Source organism: Caretta caretta, chromosome 2, assembly GCF_965140235.1.
Source record: "Caretta caretta isolate rCarCar2 chromosome 2, rCarCar1.hap1, whole genome shotgun sequence".
NCBI classification, from domain to species: Eukaryota; Metazoa; Chordata; order Testudines; family Cheloniidae; genus Caretta; species Caretta caretta.
In genome coordinates, this window is record NC_134207.1 from 213536773 (window position 1) to 213558814 (window position 22042).

Here is a 22042-nt window from a genome sequence, read left to right on the forward strand (position 1 = left end):
AGAGAGACTCATTGATATAAAGTGATTTGTAGACAAGTTACATATAGCTAATAAATTCAGCTGTATTTGGATGTTTCTGGCAGAGAAGGGGTGGGTGTATAAATTTTTCCAAGAGGCTCAAGCAACAGAGTCCCATACTGGAGTACATAGAGAGTAGTATACAACTGTTAGTAACATTGCTGAGTTATGTTCCTTTTAAAGAGAATTGACAAGCAAGAAATTCTTATTTTTTGTTCTACCGGTTCTGAACTACACCTCAAATGATTAACAAAAGCATTTTGAGTATTAAAGATTTTTGCAGGTTAATGTAATCTCTGAATGCTTTCAGTTTGTTCACATTATGCTATGAGGTAGCTCACAGGGTTTAAAAAATAGGTGTTTTTTTTAAAGAACTTGTTTTTGTATTTGTTACAGAGATGCCTTTTGGCCCAATGGCATTTTAGCTGAAACTGTTCCACGCAGAGACAAAGATATTAGAATGCGAACGAGAGTGGCAGGGAAAACTAAACTCCTGGAGATAATGCCAGGTGAGTGAGCTTTGAATATTTTTAGTATTTTTACTAATATTGTACATTACTGGATTTTATATTGTTACTGAAGTTGAAGTATGGGGGTCCCAATCTTTATTTAAAAGTGAAAGAAGCTAAAGTACTGAAATTAATATCCATGGAGTAATTAAATATCTATTTGAACCCATATTTTTAACGGATTATCAGAAGATTGAATATTTTTGGTTCAGTCTGACAGCTTGAGGTTTCTCTTAGAACCAGTTCAGTATTAACTTAAACTAAAGATTTAATTTTTAGGTCTTGGACATGCATACTGCGTGTAGATACCAAGGGACAGTAAAATGTATAGCAGCATTGTTTTGCATGTGTGTGTGACTAGTAAGTAAAAGTGCGCCATCATATTCAGAGATCTGTACTACTGTAATGGAACGACTTTTTTTCTCGCCTCCAAGCTGCATTCCTTTTAAACCCTTTCCCATAAGGTTCTGTCTGAATATTGCAATGGTTGATTTACAAGGAGTTCTACCTTTCCTATTAGTTAACCTATATATACTTAAAATATGTATAAAACTACTTCTGTAACTCTTGTCATTTGTGTAGATGAACTGAAGCACATCATAGGTGCTGAGACAACACGGAAAGGCATTCTTCGCGTCTTTGAAATGTTTCAGCATACTCAGCTAAATAAGAGGATGGTATATGTCTTTCTGGAGGGCTTCCTGGAAACCTTATTTCCACAATATAAATTCCATGAGCTCTTCAGCAAACTGCATTCACGGTCAGAGCAGATGCAGAGATACAAGCAGAGACTACAATCTACTCAAGCGCCTTCCTTACAGAAAAGGTGACACTCCAAACTATTGAGCTCGTGTTTGTTTGTCCAGGACTAGTGTCATGGGCATATTCTCTGGGGCTTAAAACTCACTTGCTGTTGTTTCTGCACCAGTCTTTTAGTGTCACATATTAGATTATTAATACATCCATAAGACCTGTGGATCTTCTCATCCTCACTTATATTGCAACCACTACCACAATGGGATTTGTGTCTCAAATGATTTGGTGCATCTTCATGCAACATTGAGAAGAATATTGGCCAGTTATGTAAGGAGTGTCAGTTTCTTCCATTCCTGACTGAATTGGTGTTTGCAAGCAATGAAAAGTGTCAGACTGTATTTGCTGAGGGCTAAGGAAAGCACAACTACAGTAACCATGAGGGATTTGACTAGTTTACCACTGGGAGATTGTGCAATGTGTGAGAATCAGGTGGGGTTTGTTTTGCATTATGATTGTGGGTCTTGATCAACATTTGTGTAAAGGTTGAGCTTTGGAATAGAAGTCTTTGGAACAGCTGGTTTCTGGAAAAAAATGTTACAGTATGTCCCCAAGAGTACACTCACTAAGTAGAGGTTGAGATAACGTGGCTTTTACACCTCCATTAACTTCATCTTCGTTTATTTTGAAAAAATAAACTAACATTATATCTTGGTTTGTTTTGTTTTTCAGTGGTGCAAGGCAGAGGTGTAGTAGAAAATAGACCCTTTATTCTGATGAATTTGTAGCTTTAAGGGCCCTCTTCTGTTCTTATGGCACATGGCATACAGTTTGCATGCAATTTAAATGGAAAAGGGGCATACAAATTTTATTGAAATTGTGCAACTGGTATTATCATTAAAGCATATCTCAAGTAGATTGGCAGTGACAGGGGATGGGATACATGCTCCAAGCAAGATAGACACCAAACTAAAAGAGTAGAAATTTGCAGTGGAGAGCAAGTTACACACAACTTTTCCCAGTAAAACTAAGAATTGTTTTTAAAAGCCCACTGTGTTGTACTTCATTTAAAATAGCCCCAGGATAGCTATGTACCCCTCACATGAAAAGTTGCTAGAATTTCTTGGTGCCTGACTTACACAAGATTCCTCTAGACTTCATTAAACAGTCATGTGCAAACATTTGGAAATTCCTGAATGCATCACAATGTATATATGAAAATATAAAAAGGAAATACAACTACAATATTTTTTTAAATAACAATCTTTTTTATTTTTTGCATAATGTAAAATTTTAATAAATAAACCTATTCTACACAAAGGCCCCAAGTCTATCCATTTACTTCCATAAAAATTGTCTGATCAAGAATAAAGATTAATTACACTTGTTTGACCTTAGTATATGACAGAGTTTGCATCCTACTTTTTGGACTCCCCTTCTATCTTGAGCTCCACCATCTAGGGCAAAGGATGGGAACAATACACACTCCATTGTCTATTTTCCATTTTTAAAAATGTTTACAAATATTTTCTAAATACTAATACTAAATACGAAGTAGGATATTTAATGGATCACTGAACCAAGGTCCTCAGGTGAGATGAGAACAAAATATGGTTCCATTGTCTGAGGGATGGGGAAGGGGACTTTTATGGGAGCGTTCTGAGGGGAGGAACCAAACAAGCCCTCATGGGTTGGGTGTGGAATCAAAACAGATCAAGTTTCCATACTGATTTTCTTTTTTCTCTTTGATTCCAATCAGATTTTTTTCATCGTATTTCTCTTGTAGTGAGTATCACTGTCATTGTCATATGGTATACATGTGCTCAAGTGCACTTGTTTTTCTTTTTTGCAGATCTACATACTGTAAATTAAGTCCCTTCCCTTATGATTTCCAGGAAGGCAAAGACAGCACATGTGGAAGATTTCTTCCCCATTGCCCCATCTATGTATAGTTTACGAGGTTCTAAAGAAACATAATAATTCACTGCTGTTGGAATTAACCATTTTTCCTCACATTCTTATATAAGGTAATAGATATGGCCATCGTTGAAATTCCTATTGCTTACATGTCAGTCTAAATCTTATTTCCATGTCAGTATGTATCACTTAAAATCTAAAGGACAAGATATCATGCAGGCTTTGTGTTTGGTAGTCCACACAATACATCAACTATTGGAAAGTGATGTATCTAAATACATACTAGAAAAGAGACCTAAAAATAATTATATAACCATACCAAATTCTATTTTTGAGTTAAATTTGTAAATCAGTTAATAATTACATATATACTTTGAAATCAGAATGATAATACGGTAGTCTGTGAAACTTGTGATGCCTCTTCTCGACCGGCACCCAGGCTAGACTTCTGGAAGAACAGTGGTCATGCTCATATTGTAGGAGATTTTACAATTACTTCTTCAGGAACACAAATTGTACATTGTGTACCAGGCTTAATAAAGTCATTACACTTAATGCATTTACTGCATATATATATATATATATATATATATATATATGGCTTTGTCTTCTACTATTTATTTCAGAATGTGGTTTCTTAACTGTAGGCAGGAACCATCAAAGATAAATAATTTTTATCAATGTTTGTGTGCTGTTTAAATGGTTTACATGTTGACCATTTAAAATAATCAACCCTGCCAATCTGTGTTATATATTACCCTGTAAATGCCCCAAAACTGAATGTTAAAATACAGCACTTAACTGGGAAGGTCTATATCCTAACATTTGCGTGCTGTTACTAGCCGCTGAAAATAATTGTGCCATGGACCAACAAATGCACTTATTTTAGCCTTAATTCATTTTAAGAGAAAATGAACAGTTGAACATTTCATTTGGTTCATTCTAAGCTTGTGTTGCTGGTGTTTGCTAGAACAAAACAGTTAACTTTAATGCTACCAGAATGTGAACCAAATTTTTTAAGAAGGTAAAAAAATAAAAAATTCCACAATCTAAATTTTAATTTTGTGCAATATTTTCATTTAACGCATGTGTATTTGAATAATTGTAAAATAAATGCATTTTTAATGTTCTGAGGTCTAGGTTAAGTTGTCTCCTTAACCCAGCAACTTACATTCTGTTGTGGTGCATCAGTTTATTTAAGGACTTGTTTTAAAAGTCTTGTTTGACACTCCTTGTAATCTCTCTTGTTATCAGTGATCTTTGCTCAACTGAGCATGGCTCCTATAAAACAAGGGAAAATCTAAAGAGCACATCTTATGAATATAGCTGTTATAAATGACTTGTGCATATCATTGTACAGTAAGTGTCAGCTGTGTGCCTAATTGTTCTAATGATATTCCCGTCCCCTCCTTTTGACTAACAAAGAACGAACATGAATCAGAATGTTATGGTCATTTTTACTGAACGGCAAAGGACTCTAAATTTTTATTTGGAGTTTGCATTATGCCCTGTCCAACAGAAAAGCTGAAAAAATATTACACTAATAAAGAATTAACAATATTTTTTGCTGAGTCTGTAATTGGTTTGTTTCAAAATAACCTTCCCATCAGAAGATGAACATTATATCACATGTCAGTCTGAAAACTCACTACTTGGTACTACTGCTTTACCTAGTAACATTAGGAGCTTGAATAATTTGTAACTATCTGCCAAAGGAATATTTTTGTTACAATTGCCAAAGGTAGTGCTGAAGAAGTCTGCAAAGTCATTGCTATTGGTAAATACTGGGTACAGATTCACTTCTTAAAAAAAAGTTAATGGCACAGTTTCATATTCGCACCTACATTCTAAAAAGATTGAAGCAATAAAGCCATGTGAGATACAAATAACTGCAGGCCTTCCTCAAACTATTCTACATGTTTGGACCTATATTAGGAAAAAAAATCTTTATCCTTTGGCTTTTTCCCTTGGGTTTATTTTCACAGCAGCTGAGTCTGCAATGGAAGCACAATTGTTACCTTTGAGAGAGAGAGAGATACATACACATATATATTCCAGCTGTTCCACATTCATGATAAAGATGTTCTGAGATCTTGGAGCCACAAAGATATCATTTGATTGACCCTGTTGTAAACTATTTACTGTGGCTATTTTCAGCTAATTTACACTTTTGTTACAGAATGTACACTTCAGGGATTTCATTAGCTGCTCACTGACAATTTATATGCATGTTTATTTCAGCTACCACTAGTGATAGTAAGACTTCACAACAAGAACTTTAATCGTTTTAGATTACTCAAAATAAAAACACTTGCCCAAGAACTGCTTTCTTTAAAAAGGTATTCCTTCTGTTGCATCTACAAAATTATGCATCTGCTAGTTGCTACATTAAGGTGATATATGTATGTATTTTATTTTGTTTTTACCCTCCAAGATACCATATTATGTCTAATTTATATGGTCTTTGATCTCTGGCAAAGGGGGAGGGGAGCTGGTATTTATATTATGCACAAACCATGACTTACTTTGACTCTTCTAATTTCAAACTTCTTGCTGTATCCCTTAGAGAAAAGAAAATGAACTTACGTAATGAAAACAGTGTGACTCTACTTTTACTAAATATTTCAAAATTAAGGTTTAGTTTCATGAAATATTCCATTTGTACTATTTTAGTTTTTCCTCCCCAATTCACCATATTTGGATACTTTAGTATTTAAGTATCTCCAATAACTAGTTTTCTTGCAAAGCTTTTTTTAAATTTCTATGGTCCATTGAGGTTAGGAATTGTTCACATACAACAGTTTCACGTACTAATTTCTGTTAATCATTTTGATACCTTACTTCAGGAAGGGCTAACTGGAGTTTTCACTTGACATAGTTTTAGGATCTGAATGGGGAACAATTTAATTCCAAAGGATAGGTTTAATTATACAAGTAGATCCCTGTGTTTATGCAGAATTGCCAATTCAAGGCACTGAAAAAATCATGGGTCTGGCCCAAAATAAATAAGGAAGCTGGCTATAAAAACATGAGTGGTTTTTTTTTTAAAGTGTATGTGTTGACAAGAGGAGGTATTGGCCTTCTGATTTTTTTGAGCCTTTAGGGAGCACTGAGGTCATGTTTTCAAGCTTTTCATTTCAACCATGAGAGCTAGAGATTTACTTTGCTTAAAAGAAAGCAGAGATTCTCATAGAATTACCAGGCCTACAAGACAATACCCAAATATCATGAGATTCATAATATTGTGGGTTAGCAACGCTGTTATGTTCATTAAGGGTTTGATCCCACGCATGCCCTCAACTGTGAATGATGACATGTTTTGCTGTATCAAATGAGCAGAGCATAGGAGAAAACAATTTTTTCTTGGTTGGCACAACTTTCCTTGTGTAAGCCCTAAAGGATGCAGACATAGGAAAATAAACTTCAGGCAAACATTTTAGCTGGAAGGCTCCTTGGAAGAGTCGTGAACTGGAGTGGAAGTTTTCTGAGCATCAGGTGAAGGGGATGGAGGTGTTTAAAATCTTTATAAAAGAGAATATGCTAAGTGGCAGGAGCTTAAATAACAAAACAGCAAAATCACAGCAAAACACCTATTTATTTATTTATTTATTTAGCAAAACATTGTCTACAAATCCACTTTCCCTCTCCCTCCCTCAGATTTCAGGTCTTATGCAGTCTTATATCCACTATACTCCTGCAAGGATAAACAAGGCCTTCGATTTCTAATGTAGAAACAATAGAAAAAACTTGGAAAAAAATTAGGGGCTTCAGTCTCTGTTGCCCTCCACCTTGTGTAGTTATTTACACAAGTGCAGAGTGGATGTAGGCTGCTATCATTCCAACATGGTGGTGTTTTACACCCATTTTACTCTGGTACATATAACAACAGAGAATTGGGTCCCAGACACACCCCAAAGTTTTACAAAAAGCCTCACCATCTGGCAGTAGCTGTTAAGTGATCCTAAGAATTCCATTTTATCCAGTCCTCCGGAGGATCTGTTAGGTATCATGTCCCAAACGTTCTGCTCACGGTAAATTCAACCAGTGAAAGAGAATTTGGGGAATGGGAATGAGGGCAGCTGACTACCCAGGAAAAGTTAGTGCGAGTCCTCCAGAAACAAGTGCATCTCCAGAAACAAAATGTGTGAGATGGGTCTGTTTTACTATGGCTGACTTCCAAAAGTGCCTGAGCCATTAAACTAGTCAGACAACAGAAACACGTTACATATTGGGAATAGATTAAAGGCAGCAGTTCTTTAGCCTGGGAGAAATTGCTAAAAGGGCAAAGGGAGAAATTCAGTGACAATGCCCACAACTCCTGAGGTGAGGGGCAAGCAAGATATTTTAACGTCAAGTGCTTGAAGAACTAAGAGTCCAGCCAGATGGTTCAGCCATGTATCTGCTCAATTGCCCTTTTTGATTCTCATTAGGGAGTCACAGCACATGTCCCAGAGTAAAATCAGTGAGTTGGGAACCATAATAAAACCAGGAATTTAAGCTGTGAGACCTTTTTTGGCTAGAGTGACTTAGATAACCTGTTCCTAGTAATATTCTGCACATCTATAGCAATCTTCAACTTGAAGATATCAGAGCATTTTATGGCTTTTATGGAAGTCTCAATGTCCCTGTGATGTGGATAAGTTAATAGTTTGGGGGACAGAGTTGAACGTCTTCCCTGTGGAATGATGGAATCGTTTGTTCATTGATCCACAGACTGCTTGGTATGAAAGGTACATTATGCACTTATGTAAATAATGCTGATAGTTCAAGGAACAGATTCTTGGAGATAACATAAAACATAATAGGCTTAGTGCATAGATTAATTTAGAAAATATCATAAGATGCACAGGGCAGTGCAAAGATTGAAGAGCTAGATAGCTATTTAACCAAGCCTCTGACTGCCAGACCCTGGGACTGGTTAATGGGATTGATCACTCAATAATTGGCCTGTTCTGTTTGTTCCCTCTGGAGCACCTGGCATTGGCCACTGTTGGAAGGCAGGATACTGGGCTAGATGAACCATTGATCTGACCCAGTATGAACATTATTCTTATGTTTTCGTTTGAATCAATTTCTAGTTTCAAATGGCTGTCTACCTGACAGAAAGGTCGGAACTGGCCATCCACTATCTTATAATGAATGCTTAGATGTAAGAAACTAATCCAGGCATACGCTGAAGTCATTCTCATTGGCATCTGTTCTGCCAGTTGCTTGTCTAACCATCTGGCAAACGGAAGACTGATTGATGTAAAGAATTAACAAATTATTTGTCAAACAGAAAGCATGTAGAAATAGCTTCCAAGTCTCTTAATACTCAGACATAAAAGTTTGATTTAGTTACCTTATAAATAATTTTGTAATACGGATGAGGGAAGAATTTTAACTTAGTGTATTTAGCTGGCTAGACTGTGATTTGCTTGACATAGTTTGTCTCATCCACCTGTGTTGTCGTATCCTAGATAGTCCTTGCGCTAGAGATTTAGTGTTTTATTACACATCTCCACAGTGCTTTGTACAATGAGATTCTGATACTTGATCTCCTTTGGTGCTACAGCAATACAAATATTAAACGATATATGAATTTAGCCTCTACCTGCGGAATGAGGTTAAATATGAGGCTCCTTATTTTTTAAAATGTAGTCATTACTGTCAATATTAGGTGGATTGTTTTGTGAATGTTATTACAATGGATTGATCACAGACAGATCTCTGTATCTGTTTGAGCTGGTTAGTTTTGAGTGGTCAGTGAAATCAGTCACATGATACTTCTCTCTTATTGAATGCAAATGGTCATGCGTGTCATTTTGAAACTTTCGTGAATGTTCATGGCAGTCAAACTTGATCATACAAATGTTTGTAGAAAGTGAATAAAGGACATGGAGATGGCTGAAGCGAATTCATTCAGCCAGTGAATATTAGCAGGCTGTTTTTTCAGTGCCCAACTCTATTCTATAATATGTCATCTGTCTCTTACAAAAAGGTAATGAATAGAAAGGGAAGAGTATTCGTGCCATCTCTAACACTGGGAAGTCCCACTCTTTTTTATGAAGGAAAAGCAGGCTCATGCTAATTAAAGGAGATGGTTTCCTAGCAAAAGCAGTAACAAGTATTGGATGTTTTGACCTAAACATAACGCAGCCACCTTACAAAGACTTAAGCACTTATGACGTATATTTGAATCACAACTGTCAAACAGTAAAATCAGCAGCATTCGCAGAAACAGAAATAACCAACCAGCAACTGAAACTCAGAGCTAAACAATAGCCCATCTGATACACAAGTACCAATCTGTATCTCACCCTTCCCTCCCTGAAAGCAGGAGTAAATAGAAGAAGGGTTTTGCAGCATGTCCTGGTTGTTTGAACCAACTGAAATAGTGAAACCAGAGAAAGCCAGCCCTGGAGGTGTTTAACCCCCTCTTAGAAACCAAGAGGCCTCCAGTCCTAAGCACCTCTGCTGGAGGCAACTGCTGCAGGTATCACCCAGGGAGAGAGGCAATCACTCATTGGCAGAACCCAAGTGATTTAGGGTGTATAAGGCCAAACCAACAGGCAGCCAGCGCTAGAGGACTGGCATCATGTATTCCTAACAGAAAACACCTGCAAACAAATGGGCTGCTACATTCTGCACTAGCTTCATCTTCTGAATGGATTAAAGAGGCAGCCCCACGCATAATTCACTACAATACTCTGTGCTGAGCAAACAAAAAAAATATATTGACACTAGTTATCTTGTATACAACTTGCAAACACCCGTCTAGACACAGATTGGTGGAAAATCTCAAACTAGCTACTGCTACTAACCTGATCATCTCACAACAGCTGGGGATCTAGCCAGGCTCCCCAACTGGGAACCTGAGTAGCAAAAGGTGGACACATGCAACCCATGTCAGTGGGACGTTTAAAATCCTCACCCCAACTTCCAGTTGTTTCCCTCCATCCTACCAGCATCTTTTATCCAGTCTGGATCATAGCCAGCCATGTCCAATTGCAGTTATATATATGGTAAAACATTAAGTGAATCAGATAGATTAGGTCAGATTAATAATAAGTTTAGCATACTGAAGGCCCCATAGCTCACATTTCCTCACTAGTCCTTCTAGCTGCCCTATATGTGCTGGCTAAGAGGGAAGACCAAATGGAACTCAAATGAGAATGTCCTTAAGGAGAACAAATAATTGCACAAAACTGCTCTTTGGGGATGCTCAGCAGGAAGGAACAAAGTTGCCCCAAAGCCTATACATTCATTCCTGTTGAGATATGCAAGCAAGTCAGCAATATCTAACGACCAGTTGTCAATAGGAAAGGTAGGTTTAATACTGGCATGGACTGTTGGGCCAAGATTTTCAAAAATGGATGTCTAAAGTTAATTGCTAAAATTGGTATTTAGAAAAATCAAGCCACTTATTTTGGTGCCTACATATGGATTACTAACTGCAGCTGCTCATTTAAAAAACTTTGCCCTGATCTCCATCCAATGTTTAAAGTGTGCTGTCTCAGACCCAACAAATAAAAGCTCTAAAGAGAAGCCTGGGTTTGTGAGGGGTGCATATGTTTAGTACAGCCTGGGGGGGAACCCCTCTAGATTCTTTCCCCGCTTGCTTGCCTCCTGGGGATGAACAGTGAGTCAGGGCTGCTGCGAGAAACATGCAGAGTGCTCTCCCCGTCCCCTCAGGAGCAGACCCCACTCTCATGAGAGGCAGGAAAGGGGGAGGAGAAAGACTTCAGCCTCCTCTGCCCTTCTCCTGCAACACCCAACCTGGAAAGAGGCAAAGGGGATCCTACTGCAGTCCACTCAGGCTAGAAGAGAGGGGTGAGGAAACCCAGGAGGAGCAGATGTGAGTCTAGAAGGCAGAATTAAAGGGGGAGCTGCAAGGAGCAGAATAGATATGGGAGCAGAATTTAGCGAGGGATGTGATTTGGCAGTTGGGGCAGAATTAAATGCTGGACAAGGGGATGAGCAGCTGTGGGTAGTGATGAGGTCATCCCACTTTTTTGTGGGGGCTGATGATGTCCCCCCACTTCCATAATCTGCAGCTAGGTAGAGAACATTCACCATTGTGACCAGTGTAATTTCCATACCATTCTCATCTCAGCACTAAGACTGAAGACTTGATACTGGATGATACTGGACGGACTTCTACCATTCTCCTATTCCACAGTCAAAAAAATTCAACCCATGTCTATTATTCTCCTTCCTTGATGTTCAATAGAGCTGGTAGAAAAATGTCAATTATTTTTCAAGGGAAATTTAAAAAAATAATTGTCCATTTCCTGTGTTAAAATAAATTCAGCTTTAGAATGGAAAACCAGAATTCTGAACAATTTTAATGAAGAAATATGGTTTCACTTTTTAACTGAAAAAAACCCACCAGAAAATACACTCAAATGAATTTTTCCACAGAAGTTTTGTTTTTGACAGGAAGCCATTTTGTCTTAATTACTTTTTATACAAATTGACTAGTCCAGCATCTTCACCCCTCAGATAATTATCACACAGCACTTCTTAACTGTTTGATCAAGCTCTACAAATTCAGTTTTTTTTCCCCTTCCTAACAAATTTCTCTTCACACAGAGGTCGTAATTTTCAAAGGAGCTGAGCACACTACTCCCCTAGGCCCCTTTGACAATTCCAGCCTAAACATTTATCTTGCTTTCCCTGAATTGCAGTTCCTCACCATTTCTCTGGTTATGAGATAATAGTAAAATCAAAATACAAAAAAATGTGGCATTAATAGATAGAAATAAGACTTGTTAAATATTTCCTATACCTTATTTTTGAAAGGAGTGATTTAATGGACTGACAAACAGTAGAATCAACCTGAGTTTTAAACCTGATTCTGATAGCAACTTCTCCTTTGGCTTTAGTTAAGTCACTTACCACTTATATGTCTGCCTGTTTTCCCCATCTGTAAAATCAGGGCAATACCTCACAAGAACACAGTGAAAATGAATAGTATTAGTATGGTACTTTGAATTTTTTTTTTTTTTAAAAAGCTATGAATTACTTTGGTGGAGTCTGGCACTGTACAGGATATCTAAGGGTATACCTGTGCTTCAAGTGAAGGTGTGATTGTAGTGCAAGTAGGCATATTTGTGCTAGATTTAATCTATGCCTACCTATGCTAATATGCCTACCTGTGCTACAATCACACCTTTGTTTGCAATCTTGACAAATGTAATCTCACTGATGTTGTATATTCCCCCATAATATGGGACACATTTTTATGTGTGCAACCCAAAACTGGGGTGGTATTTGGCATCTTTTCACTGACCTTGCCACCAAAGTTTAACCTCCTGAGACTGCTGCCTCTAATGGCATCATTCAGAAATTTCTTGTTGGACTTATTTGCTATCAACCCTCTGACACTGCCTCAGTCTGAGCCATTCCTCTCTGTATACAACTTCTTAGGTCAAATGACACAGCATGATAAATCCTCAATAGTGTGACTTCTGTTTTAATGATAACGTAAGCAAAACATTATTTTGGCATGTCTTAGTCACTCATTCTTCAGTGAATGGGTGAAGCTATATTTAATGCATATATATATATGTGTATATATAACAAACAATTTTGAAGAGATCCCTATATTTTACCATACATAAAATTATGGTATTTTATTGTCTGAAGGTGACAGAGATCAGGAATGACACAAAATGATGGATTTTCTGGAATACATTCACAAAAAGTCCGTTTGCCAGCAAAAGAACTGTCAGTATAAGCTGTCTCTCCATCGGGGGTGTTGCTGGTATAGCTAGGCTGGTGTAACTAATCGTAACTAATCAATGAGGCCATTGAAGCAATTGTAAAAGGGAATCTTTTCAGAAATGTATAGGAACCAAAGTGTAAACATTATAATTAAAACAGAAATAGGTCAAAACTGGAACTTCATATGAAACACCCTTTGAGTTACAGAGGAATGATTGGGCCTATTTACTTCAATTAGATTGTTCACATGAGCAAGAGCTGCAGGATTGGACCCATGGATTTTAAACCATTACTGTCACTTACTGTTTGTTCTGATTGGCCGTCTTTATTTTATTCCCCGACTTAAGGTTGGCTTTAAACTGGAAGGGAGCTGTCACATCATTACGAGTCAAGTCTAATACTACTTTAAAACATAGTGTTTAGAACTACGTAGTGTTTTGCAGCTCCAAATAGTTTGAGTGTTAACTAGTTCAATCCCCCTGGCACCCCTGCGAGAGAGGCAAGAAAATGTTATCCTCATTTTCCAGGAAGCAGAGAGCAAATGGGCCTGATCCAAAGCTCTCTGAAGTCAGTGGCTTATCCAAAGCTGAAGACATGAACAAGATAGTTGGGAGTTCCTTCTTCACAGTGCTCTTGGCCATTCAATTGGACCTCTAAATATTTACCAGCCTATTATTTGTTGATTTTAGTATTTTTCGTCCAACCCTCCCCCCCTCCAAAGCATACCACTGCATTGCTGTGTTTTGGTAAATGTAATAATAAGGCAAATAATTATTTGACTTTACCAGCAATTCCTCAGATAAAGCCAGTTTTATCCTTTTCAAAAGAATTCATTGTTACCAACCCAGCTCTACAGTAGTTGGGATTTTTCTCATTTTACTCCTATGGAAAATCTTCTAGCTGCAGGTGTTTTTCCTTTTTTCAGGAGGGGGAGGAGGTGGTTCATGGAGGTCACAGAAGCATGAAATCTGCCCTAATTCAGCTTAGCTGCTAATTACATAGAGAGAAAGGAAAGTGTGACTGAGTATTGAGTAAATGTCAGTTGGCACCTGTTTTCACCATCTCAATTTGTTTTTCTTCTCACAGCATTTTACACCTCTTAATTTAATTTGTGACTAACCTTTTCTCCTCCCAGCTGTCCCTGGCTATAGAGCACACATTCCAGCTGGTGTTATCAGGGGCTTAAATGGCCCATGTACTGAGCCAAGCAAATTACCAAAGTTGCATAGAACCCTGGGGTCCCAGCGCTGGCTGCCTTATCTCACAACTTGCTGGTAACTTGAGTCTCAGGATCTGAAATGGAATAAGCATATTTCAAATACCTCCAGAAAGTCTTTCCCATCCTAACTATGTTGTTTTGGGATTAAAAAAGACTTTAGGTAACCAAGTGGCCCATTCAGTGGCTTTGCAATAATTACAATGCTAATGTTGATTTAAGTTTGTTTTTTAAACATAAGGGTTCCTAATGGTATTTGCAGAATAGTTCATCTGAGGAACAGGCTGCTTTACAGCAGTACTGTTGAAATGTGTGGCGTGTAAGAGTTACACTTGACACATCAAAACAAAACCAAAAAAAAGCTGCAGGTCTGGAGAAATGGAACATTCCACTCTAGTTCCCCAGGAAAGTTTAAGGCAGTCCCAAAGTGAGATACAGAGCAGTAGCAAATTTAATTTCTTGGGCCTCAGGATGTGATAACTTAATCCCTCCCCTCTACCACAGCTATCTTCCACAGTAAGATGTGTGACTGTCTGGAGAAGTTAACAGACTGGAAGACTGAAAGATCATGAATTTGCAAGTTACAGAAGCCAACAATATCCCCTAAGCTTTGTCTATGGAGGTTCAGAGCATTTCAGGCCAATACCGGACAAACAAGCCTGACTCTGTTCTCTTTCTGAGCCAACATTTCTGATGTGCTCCGAGTCCTGTGACTTTTCAGAGATGAAGTTTACAAGCAGCAGTGGTTCATTAAATAGGTTGCTAATTTGTCTGCATTACAAAAATAAATAATCTGTTTCAAAACAAACAACTCTTTCTGTCATGGCAGCCAAATAACTTGCTCGAGATATTTCCATTGTGATGGGCCTGTCAATGCCTGTAAATGCCTGTAAAACAGCATTACATTATTGTCACTTTTATAGTGGGGTGGGACTTGTGAGATTTCTGTTATAGAAATTAATATGCAAGCCTCCTGTACAGTGTTTTCCTCTTGTGTTTGACATGACTTCCCCCACTCTCCACACACTACATTTATTACCCCTGAGCAGCAAATCTCTTTGCCTTTGTAAAATATACACTTGGCTGATACATTGCATACAGAACATGCTTTTTGAAATCGGGCCTTGGACTGATGAACTGGAGGAGAGATGGAGGGTTAAGAGGCTTCATGGGGGAACTCTAGGAGGCATTCAGTTTGGCAGCGGCTCTATTGAGGTCATTCCCTAGTCATGGGTGGTGCTTTCTGTAAGGCAGACCCCATCGCTTCTGACCCTTTCGGCAGAGAAGTCAAGGATTGCATGGCCATGACAACTTGAGCTACAAGTCCCACCAGGTGAGGAAGCACATAGTGTGGGGAAGCTCTAATGCTGAACAACTTGTCCTCCATAAAAAACGAGAATCCTGTTTATGTTCAAGGGAAAGAACTAAATTTGAAATTTAATACAGAGTAGGGTCCATCTTTCAAACCCGTCTCTCTCCATTTTAGTTGAGGAGTGTTCAAATTTGATTCTAGTTTTCCACTAACCCTTCCCCTGCCAAGCGTAGGGGTGTGTTGGGAAGTCACCACCATTCTGTTAGTGTTTAATGGACATAGTACTGATATGTGCGAAGAACCTTTTAGAAGCCTCTTTCAAATTAGAAAGGGAATGTGAATATCAAATTGTCTTTCCAAAGCATGATGAATAGAGGAGGCTTTCTTAGTGTGGAAATATGCACCAGGAAAAAGTCCTGTTTTTGTTTTTGTTTTTTGGAAAGTAATTTTTGTCTTGTCGTCCCACCAGTCAAGCCTTAAAGGGAAAAATAAAGTTACCGGGAGAGCCCATATGCAGGACTGCAGTGTTTGAGTCTCCAAGACATTGGCATATGTGGCCTCAAAAAAACCTAAAGCCTACCACCACAATTGGATTTTTCAGGTAACAGATCTTCCAAGTATATTTTTTTGAGTAAACAAGCATAAATTCAGTATATTTATAACAGACATTTCTCTAAACAAGTCTGGAATTAGGGATTCTAGTAACCAAGAGAAGTCTATATAATTCTTGAGTGAATTCAGGGTATCCAACCGTGTATACTTAATAGAGACATAGGGTGTACTCACATCATCTAGTCTGTTCCTTATCTACTGCAGTGAAGGCAACTGAGGTCGATTTGGGGAGTGATAAATGTTCATGCTCATTGTCTGTTCATTCTTCTGCTGCCTCTTGTCTCACATTTGACCGCAGCTGTTTGATTGTGTGCTTCAAGTGAAAAATCAAAATTACCTGCAAATTTTAAATCAGGAGGAACCCTCTCATTCCAGTGAATATTTACAAAATAGAACTAATGGGCAAGGGAGCATTTGAAAAAGTTTGGCTAACCTTTTGTTCACCTATATTTTCTTGTACCTGTGATTTCTGGTTTCAGCTAGAAGCAAAAGTACCAAAATATCACAAGAACCTGATTGCAGCCATCATGAGCCAGGAATCTCATGAGAACAGCATCTTTTGAAAGATTTCCAGTTAGATTTCTAGAGCCAAAAAATTTGCATAAGGTGCTGACCCAAATTTGGGAAGGGTCACCTCCCCCCCAACCTCTACTGCTCATTAATCCTTTCAGTGACCCTATCCCTTCGAAAAAAGGTGGCTTGTGAGTTGGTCTAATTATATATTTCTCATACTGTGGTAGTCAACAGCTGATGACAGAAGTGTCTGGGAAAACTCCAGGGGATGTGGTGCTTAATCTATGAAAGCAGCTGAATTTTTCCTACATTTGTCTCTTAGGAGGAGAAGCTGCTGTTTAAGAGAGAGTCACAGCAAGACAAAAGATGAGACTCTAGAAGTGGGGGTAGGAGGGAGGGAAGCACTGGGAAAATGCATTTGTTTAGTCAGTACTCACACGAGCTCTGGGGTCAAAGGTCACTCTAGCTCTTGGCAACTTTTAAATTTTTCTCAAATTTTTCTTGTGTAATAAAGCCACATAATTAAGGAGTAAGCTTTCAACCCGGGCTCAGCACTGGGACCGCCAGAAACTGATTACAAGACTTTTGTGGGGAAAAGGAAGTGATAACCCCTTGAGCACACCCAAAAGGCATTCTTCTTCCAGAGGGGTCGTGATTTCAGGGTCTGGCACAAAGCACCGCGCTGTCCTTTTAACGTGGGAGAGGAAACATTCACTTGGGAGGAGTCACAAGTTCAATAAAACAGATAGTAAACAAGAGGTGTTTCAGTACCTGCAGGTACAGCAAAATACACATCCATCCCAGGTGCCAATAATTCAGGTAGCTCTGGGTTAAGCCATCCAAATGCTAAACAAATAAAATGAGGTACATTGATTAATGGATTTGCTTCCTTACTACAGAGTATATAATTGTTTCTTGATATATTGTTGACCCTGCAGCATGTGTGTTAATTTCCTTCTCTGTGTCAGGTGATGATTTCGGTTTTGTTCTAAATTATATTATTTACATTTTTGTTCAAAGTGCGTCTCCCCCTGGAATGTTCATTCTGTACAAACCCACCCATGTGACAGCAAACATATTGAGGGGAGTTAGGTTTTCTTGGCATGAGTGTCTAGTTACTCATCATGACCAATCCCCAAATGGGTTTTAAGTGGGTCACCCCAAAAGAGTGCTAATGAAACCTTTATGCCATCCCATTATACCTACTTTGTCACACACAATCTGACTTTAAATCCAATCCTGTGATGGGATCTATGCAAAAAGGCGCTCAATCAAGATTTTTTTCTCTACCATTTTCTTACTGAGACATTAAAGATGAATTGTAAAAGAGAACAATGTTTAAGGCCTTTTAAAATACATTTTAAGGTGGGTGGGGGGAGAAGGGATAGAGGCGGGTAGGTTTGGAAGCCCAGCTAGCTTTTTACATTGAGAAATTTTAGAAATTCAAGTTTTAGGTACCTGGAAGGCAACTGGAAAACTAGTGAAATTCTGGCACTATAAGAGACTAAAATTGAATAACTGAGAGCGGAAGGGATTTTTAGTTTTGAAATTCTTTTGTTTAACTTCTATTTAACTCTAGTGCTTAAAGAATGCTTTGGAGACAGAGTGCTTATGATAAAATTCAGCCGTCTTACTTCTTTCATATGACACTTTGAAATCCATGCTCTTTTGAGACCCCTTGAATTTTTTCATTACAACTGGGGAAGACCAGAAGTGACAATCCTGCTATTTCTAGGTTATACAGGCTGGAAAACAAAACCTTATAAAAATAAATGAGCCTTCAGCCTGTTTTATATTTGATAAAGAATCAAAAATGGGCACATACCCTTTTTAAAAGCCTTTTGGAGGTCACCTTTAAAAAATGGTCCCAGTGTAACTATTTTTCAAGGCTAAGGCATTGTAAAGATAAAGCCCATGCAGACTGGGCCCATGTCCAGCCAGTTGAAGGGTATTTTGAGTAGTGACTCAGATAGGCTTTTTCATGTTCTTTTAAAACAAAAATCAATCTTTTAAAATTGTTTTGATAGAGGCAGGAAAAATAAGGTCTGTGTTTCTGTGCATGTGTGGGAGGGAGAAAAAGGATCAACGTCTGAAAAGCTTTAAACAAACCTTCCTTTCATTGTTCTTGGGCACAAAGAGCTTGTTTTGAGTTCTGGATACTTATGGCTTCCCTTCGTATTTCTCATTGTTTGCTTGTAAAACAGTCTGGTTGACCGGGGACGTGGGTGCTGTGGTAATCTCTTCCGACTGCACCTGTCCGTGGGCCAACATTAGTGTGTTCAGCGTGCGTAAAGTAGCACTGTCGATATGGTCTGAGCAGAGATTTCATTTTTCCAAGGTCACACGCTCATACCTTGTCATTGCAATTTGTTGCACATTTTTGCGTGTCACTGAAGTTTTGTCTTCCCAACCAACTGCCTTAGGTTCCTAGTCTGGAATAAACTATTGGCCTCATTCTGAGAGCTGCCATGTACCCCGTGAGTGCTAGTGACTTCAATGGGAGTTGTGGTTGCTTCATAACTAGGCCCCATGGATGTGCTGAGATCTTTGAGCTATCAACCTTCTTCCAGTATGTCACTTAAATAATCATATTGGTCAAACTATTCATACTGGGCAGTGGTAGCACGGAATTCTGCTTTACATGTTAGCAAATGTCTGCTCTTATTTGAGACCAAGGCCATGATCCAAAAATGAGCTTTCACGGGCAGCCCCCTGCACCCGTGCTGAAGTTGATGAGGCTCTGCTGGTGCATAGTCAGGGATATGCCCTTGCCCAGGGCTCCAGCTCCTGCAGCCATATGTTTACTTACCAAATAAATAAATAAAGCTGGAGAATGTTTTTTGAACATAATCCCTGCAGTGATGTCTGCTCAAGAGGTGGGAGTTGCCCATGTGTCTCAATGGGTTGTTAACACAAAGCCCCATAGCTCTGGGAGACACTAGCCATAGCAGCCCAACAGAGGTCTGTGTGGTGGGTGGGGAAGAGTGCAGTGGACCTGGTTCCCCTCAGCTGCTGGGATATATACTGTGGTTCCCGCAGTGGCTGCTCCTGAGAAGGAAAAGGAACCCTTATGCTGCTGCCCCTGCCTCCTTGAGAGAGAGAGAGAGGCTCCTTGCCACCTTTACTGCAAGTGGGGCCTGGCCACAATGCAGGAAAAATGGGTGGAGCCATGGGAGGGAGGGGGGAGCCCTGTGCTATGGTGTGCCTAGGGCACCCAATGGCCTCAATTCAGCCCTGTGCCCACGTGGAGCTCCCTGAAGGACGGAGGCCTAAAATTGTTAATTACTTGAAGCCTGCTGGGTAGCAGTAGCTTGTTGTTGTTGTTTTTGTCTGGTGTTGCCTTTGGCTTCTTCAAAACCCACTGAAAATAAGATGCTAATTTTAAATATCCCCCCTTTGTAAGAAAAGGAAAGAAGGTTTCACATTTCCTTTACTGGCTGGGCCTTGGCAAACGAAGTCCTAGGTCCAGTCTACACTACAAAGGCTTTGCCAATATAGTTGCCAAGGGCCCTTGTGCAGGCACAGCATGTACTGGCTAAAGGAGTTCTTTTGCCAGTATAGTTAACTTCCTTCCCTCTCCCATCCTTCCCCGTACCCCCCTCCCCCCACCCACCGTAACAAGATCAGCTATAGTGGCAAAAGAGACAGTGAACTGTGTTTACACTGGGAGTTTTGCTGGCATAGTTATGTCGGTTGGGGTGTGTGCTTTTTTCAAACACCTGGCCAACGGGACTATGCCAGTGACGCTTTGTAGTGTAGCCCTGACCTTACATATTGTAGCCCGTGCATGATCTGCTCAGAGCAAGATACAAACCCGTAATACACTCTGACCTTCATTGACACTGTCAACCTGAAATCTTTAAAATCTGATGCATTTAAAAAAAAATCCAGTTTCTGACAGAACACCTTTTCCAGAGTAGGTCCTGATTGGTAGTTTTAATTGCCAATTTTTAAAAAAGGGATTTTCTGATCCCCCTAAATGGTGAAAGTTGACTACACCTAAAGTACAAAGTGGCCAGTTATCATCTTATGTTACTTTTAACTCTGACGGATACAACATTTTCAGATGCAAATGAAATGTTCACTTTAACTGTATCCTTTTAAGCCAGCATAGTGCACAAACAGATATTTCAGGTGAACAGTAGCTTCTGAGTCTTTTAAAACAGCAACATGCTTGCTGGTTACCCAGAAACCAGGTTTTTTTGTTTACAACAGTGTTTACATGGAAACTAAAAACAGAGTAAAGTTATAAAAGAAACATTTGAAAAGGAATAATAGAGAAATAGGAAAATACAGTGTGTGTCCCTGTTATTGACCAAAAAGATCAGAGAAACTTTCAGGGCACAATCCTGTCAGCCTGCTAAGGTGTTGTTAATAAATAAGGATTATGAGATAGTAATGTTTTGTACTTCAGTGTGTCCTTCCATTTGAGTATCTCAAAGTGCTCTGCAATGTCATGACAGATGCCCTGGTCAGGTAAGTAAATATTAAGCCATTTTACAGATGAGGAAACTGAAGGAAAGAAAGATGAAGGCCCCATTGCTGTAAAGACTTAAGTGCTTGCTTAACTCAATGCATGCCACTGAATTCATTGGGACTCTCACTTTTGAAAACCAGGCAGTTCATCTCACTGTCTCACTTTCTCCATCTCTAAAATGTGGCTAACAATGTTGATATACTGACAGGGAAGGAGTGGTGTTTGTCCAGCACTTCGGACAAAATATAAAGTGCCACATATGTGTTAGGCCAGTGGTTCTCAACCAGGGGTATGTGGACCCCTGGAGGTACACAGAGATCTTCTAGGGGGTACATCAGCTCATCTAGATATTTGCCTAGTTTTACAATAGGCTACATAAAAAGCACTAGTGATGTCAGCACAAACTAAAGACAATGACTTGTTTATACTGCTCTATATACTATACTCTAAAATGTAAGTACAATATTTATATTCCAATTGATTTATTTTATAATTAGATGGTAAAAATGAACGTAAGCAATTTTTCAGTAATTGTGTGCTGGGACACTTGTATTTTTAGGTCTGATTTTGTAAGCAAGGAATTTTTAAGTGAGGAGGAACTTGGGGGTACGCAAGACAAATCAGACTCCTGAAAGGGATGTAGTAGTCTGGAAAAGTTAAGAACCACTGTGTTAGGCTGTTCTGTTTTTATCCTGCCTGGATGCCCTTTATGATGATCAAATTAGGGATGGATCCATTACAATCTGCATCACAGTCAGCTCTTTGTCAATTCTGTCACACACGAGGCCTGGGCTTCTTCAGCTATTCAGGTCTCCATTTCATGTGTGTGTCATAATCCTAGTGTGAGAACACTGATTGAAATGACCTGGAATTCATGGGCTTCCCTTTGATCATCCAATACATAAACTAATGGCAAGAGCAGCTACATATATGCATTCCAGCAGCCAACTGCACCTTACATTTGAGAGCACCTGGTAAGTGTGGAGAGAATCCCTTTTTAAATTAAG

General features: G+C 39.0%; 1 protein-coding gene across 2 annotated transcripts in view; it reads left to right on the forward strand.

Annotated features, from left to right (window-relative positions):
* Positions 1 to 4757, forward strand: part of SNX13 (sorting nexin 13) — a 167960-nt gene extending 163203 nt beyond the window's left edge. For both annotated transcript variants that reach the window (XM_075125821.1, XM_048838325.2), the window contains 3 exons: positions 415 to 527; positions 1110 to 1353; positions 3133 to 4757. In XM_075125821.1, the coding sequence (XP_074981922.1) occupies positions 415 to 527; positions 1110 to 1353; positions 3133 to 3232 (457 nt within the window). In that variant the 3' untranslated portion in view covers positions 3233 to 4757. The remainder of the gene's footprint in view (positions 1 to 414; positions 528 to 1109; positions 1354 to 3132) is intronic.
* The last annotated feature ends 17285 nt before the right edge of the window (positions 4758 to 22042 follow it).